General features: G+C 42.2%; 1 protein-coding gene across 1 annotated transcript in view; it reads left to right on the top strand.

The window, feature by feature from the left end:
* Positions 1 to 4,048, top strand: part of LOC101856559 — a gene marked incomplete at its 5' end in the record, with an annotated part of 58,522 nt that extends 54,474 nt beyond the window's left edge. The window contains 1 exon segment of the mRNA XM_035968367.1: positions 2,632 to 4,048. Coding sequence (XP_035824260.1) covers positions 2,632 to 3,745 — 1,114 coding nt within the window.
* Positions 4,049 to 4,868: the final 820 nt, after the last annotated feature.

Raw genomic sequence — 4,868 nt, 5'->3', positions numbered from 1 at the left:
ATGTACACACTGTCATAAGATCGATCATGTTCTTTGTATGAGAGACAATTGAGCCTGTCTTGTGTCCAGTTAGGTGGCTAAATGGAGCGCGCTGACGGCTAATCTGCGTTCTTGACAATGGCAGCCTTTCGATAAGCATTATTGGCAATGAAGCAAAGTCTATAATGTAGACATTGGCGGCTACGGCAGTTTTGTAGTGGCCGTAGTGAGTCGCAGTGCTTAAAAAACGATTTAGCCGACGGCAATGAAGTGTTAGCTGGTTTATTGTGTGTATTATTTTATTCGCTGTGCCTTTCACGTTCTCTTGGTTTATATAGTGCAATAATGTGATTTTTAAATTTATTTTTATTTTTGCACTTTTGGAATGAATGAGGGGGTGAGGTGCTATTTTGGGGGAAATTTTTTAATTGTCTATCTTTACTTTTTTTTAAATTTCGTTATATTATGTATTCATACATAGACTTCCGAATAAAGGAGGAGTAGAGATGATTTTATAGATCTAGTCTTTGATTTTTTTTTTCAGATACAAGTTAGGAATGAGAAAGAGGTGTGGTGGAGGGGGAAGGGGGTAAAAAGATTTCCTAACACAAATTAGGGAAGGGTGGCAGTTGTATTAATTGTCTTCAGATATAACCTTTGAATAGCTTGCTGCTTTAGTTAAATACCCTGATTGTTACGAACAAGTCAAGCGTTGAAGGGGGTCTTACCGGCGTCTTTGGTGTACTGCCGAAAGCTGACATAACATCGTTTTCCATTTTGGCGCCAACACTTTGTGTTTGCGAAATCGAAAGCCTGATCAGGTACCCTACTTGTCTGAAAAAATCAAACTGAAACTGAGACTAAATCTAGTTTTTGAATAAATTAGAATTCAAATTTCAAAAGAGCACTATTTTTAGACGCTGACAAAAAAATCTTTTTCTCGAAACTGCTGCGAATTTTTTAAAAGGCGTTTTGTCAGCCTGCAGCAGTGTAGCGGTTAGGTGCTTCGCTGTCGCATGCAGGAGACCCGAGTTCGATTCCCAAGTGGGGAGAACATTTGTATCGAGTACCTCGGTTTTTCTGCGGGGATGTTTCCCTTTCAGCCCAGATTGACCCTGACAGACAGGATCGAAAAACACTTTCATTTTAAAAAAGTAAAGGGGATTTTAAAAATTAGCTATGTCGCGAGTGGGGCATGCTTTCCTTGTTGAAGAGTACTGTTCACAATCCACAAGAGTTTACCCAAGAGCGGGAGGGGGGGGGGCAATCTTCTTTCAACGTTGGCCTTGTTCAGTTTCATCATCATCGGCGATCATGGTTCTTTTATTTCCTTGCTCGGATGCTCTCCAAAAAGTTACTTTATCCTGATCCTTCCCGTCACCCATCTGTTTAGACTCTCCAAGTAGGTTTCTCTGGGTCTAACCTTCCCTCGTTTGCTTCAATTTTGTCAGTGAGACCAAGATGTTCAAGGTTCTATGACAATTAAAGTGTCCCCTAAACTACTTAATTTGTCATTCCTGATCGTTTTTTATCAGCAAGCGGCCCACGTGGGCTTCTTCAAGTAGTACCTCATTTGATTTCTTTTCCTTTCAAAAAAAATCTCAGTAGTCTCCTAAGAAACCACATTGTTCTCTTTACACCTCTCTTTTATTCTAAGTTTGCATACAGCAAAAGCAGATCCTGATTACTTATTTATGTGTAACAAAAGAGCTTGAAACTTTTTCTAAAAACAACTAAAACGAAACTGCAAATATGTCATTCCAGAGAAGGAGTCATAGATTATTGGTGGGCGCCCTGGTGTGGTTTTTTCTTTCTATCCTATCGTCCTTGTCTCTACTCCTTCTTTTCTATGTACGTTGCCCTCTAGTTACACGGTACCTCTAATCTCCGACACGATCTAATTTGTGTTGCAAGTGGTATAAAACTCTTACTGAAGCTGAAACTAAAGCTAAAATTAAAACAGGACCATTTGGTGTAATGGGATGGAGAGCGTAGACGAAGATCGGGGACCGAACGCCGCAGAGATAAAACATCAATGTTGACAGGAAAGGGCGGGGTGGAGGTTGTGAAATTAAAACCACTTACGTCAGTGCACTTTTCTTAACCTCAGCGGATAGACTCGAGCTCATTATGCGTGTAAATCAGTGCAGAAATTTTTGGGTCCGTGAATCGAAATAATCAGTATGGTTATGTCTTTTTATTGAGCGGCCACTGAGGTGTGTCTGTCCTTGAACAAAGACTCGAATAGTTCTGACCTGGGCACTGCGCCGTGGCAACAAGGAACGAAGGAGCTAACGCTTGGAAGGCTGTTTTCTGTTTGATTTTATTGGCTCCACGTCACTGGAAAAGAAAATTCCCAGCAAGAACCTACATTTACACTTTACGGTATCTTCTTTCTTTCTTTATCTCTTTCTTTCTTTTCTCCTTTCTTTCTTTATCTCTTTTTTTCTTTGTTTTTCTTTTTGTCTTATTAATCTCTTTTACCCTTTTCTTTGGTGCTTACCTGCTTTTTTTTGTTTTATTAAAACTTTCTTTCCGGGGTTTTTTCTTTCCCTCCTTCCGTTCTTTTTCTTTGTTTTTTTTTTTCCTTTTTCCTTTTTTTTCTTTCCTAAGGAATAAAACTATCCATTGACATCTTTGTTTCTTCCACAGATACCTTGAAGACTACAAAGAACCTTTGATCTGGCTAGCAGAGACAGACAACAGTGAACCATACATTGGTGCTGTGTGCAACCGCTTCCCGGACACGCTCGTCATCTCCTACCAAGATTGCCCATCTGAGACCATCGAGCACTTCATCTGCCTCACTCGCCGCAGCTCGCCAGCGGTCAAGAAAGTCGTTCTGTACATGTCCGGCTTCTACACACAGTGGGACTTGGGTCTGCGCCTAGCAGAAGCGCTGCTGGAGCTGAAGAACCTGTCTGTGTTACACATCAGCATGAAGTGTGTTGTGGAGACGTCCTTCCTCGTGGACTTTGTCTGTGAGTGTTTCGAGAAGAACGACCACGTGGAGACGCTATGTTTAGAGGGACCCATGAATGTAGCTGAGAACCTCTCATCGGCGGAGCATAAGCGAGTGCAGCGCGTGTTTCGTGACCCCCGTGTACAAATGAAGGCGTTGGTGTTGGATCACTTCAGCTACCACCACAGGGTGGGCTACCTCCTCGACTGCTGGCCGGACATTCTGGAGAAACTGCAGATTAAAAAATGTAACATCGACAACGTGTCCGAGAAGATCAACCAGAAAATTTCTCGGTGCCCAGATCTGGCTTGTCTCACTCTGGACAACTGCTTCGTGCCAATCAGCACACTGCTGAACATCGTGCGTCACGTAAGAGACCACGCCCACTCTCTGAAACTGACCACTCTTGAGTTCACCTTCCTCTCCTCTGCAAGGAAGTTTAACAAAGGCGATGTTAAAAAGTCAGTATTCAAGTCAGCGATTTCCCCAGAAGTGTGTGAGACTCTGGCGAGTGTAGTCCAAACGTCAACCACCATCAAGCACTTGCTGCTCAGCTACAACAGCTTGACCGACGATAAAGCCCGCGTCCTCCTACATGCCACGATGCAGGCTCCTTCCCTGGTCACGCTTGACCTGACCGGCAATCTCATCACCAATGACGTGGAGGATGACGTCATTTTACTCTTGAACAAAGCCACGCAACTCACGTCGCTGCTTCTCGGGGACAACGGCATTTGCAAGCAGACCCGTAGTGCCATCATCAGAGAGTCCCTGACCCGCCACGACCTCCGCCTCAGTCTTTGATGGAGCGGCTGTCAAACGCAATTATTCTCCTCTGTTAGTATCATGCTGAGACTGTTTTCAGAGGACCGCGGTTCGGATTCCCAATCTGACTCCTATGTACTTCATTATTTTGGAAAGTTTTCAAGGTTTTCATGCAACTTGGTGGGGGTTGTGTTGGAAAATTAATGGACGATAGCTTTGGAGGTTTTGCCTCATGAATTACCCTTGCATTGTTTTTTGTTTTATGAAGAGTTCTACAGCTCTTGCAAAACAAATAAATTCCGGAGATAAGAGGTGTTACAAGAGAGTAACATGCAAGGAAAAGGAAAAGGAATAAGGACGATAGACGTCTGATAGTACAGACGAAGCAAATCACACAAGAGCACGCGCTAACCATCCAATCTTACATTGTTGGCCGAGGCGTTTAATTCATACCATATTATCATATGAATACTTTGACTGTCTAGAAATAACTCCAGCGTTAAAGCTCGATTACAGTGAATCGTGTAGGAAAAACCAGCGTTAATGCCGTATAAGTTAACATTAGTAAGACTAATCACAAGGTAGAAAGGGCGTATTGTTTTCGATTTTGTTCGTTTATCTGAGTTGATAATTCTTTCTTTGTATTCACTTATTTTATACATACTCTAAAGGGCACATGGTGTTTTGTTGAGAGAATGAGTGGGCAGTTGCACACTGCTGCCGTCTTGAGACGCAACAAAATATTCGATGTCTGGCATCACTGGATTTCTCCGGCTCAGAATTAAAACTATCTGAAAATCAAGTCTACGTATAATCTATTACAGTTGCTTCACTAATGCGAGCAATGGATTTACGTTGAATTTTTAAAACCGTCTAACCACGAATTGATGACAACGATGACAATGACGACGAACATTATTTATACTGATGATGACGATTGGAGGAGGAGAAGGAGGGACAGGAGTAGGAGGAGACTGTTATTTCTATTTAAATATTTTGTTGACATGTGATATTATAACAAAGTATTATTTTGCATCAACTTAGTCATGTATCTATATACTTGTATTTCAAAACTCCCTTCTAATTATATTTACTGCAAATAACACCCGTACGTGTGTGTACTCATTCGTAGGGCTTGCGGCGTGTGGGAGTGGCCGGGGGT

Source organism: Aplysia californica, unplaced genomic scaffold (genome assembly GCF_000002075.1).
Source record: "Aplysia californica isolate F4 #8 unplaced genomic scaffold, AplCal3.0 scaffold00054, whole genome shotgun sequence".
NCBI classification, from domain to species: domain Eukaryota; kingdom Metazoa; phylum Mollusca; class Gastropoda; order Aplysiida; family Aplysiidae; genus Aplysia; species Aplysia californica.
This window is presented reverse-complemented; position numbering and strand designations above follow the sequence as displayed.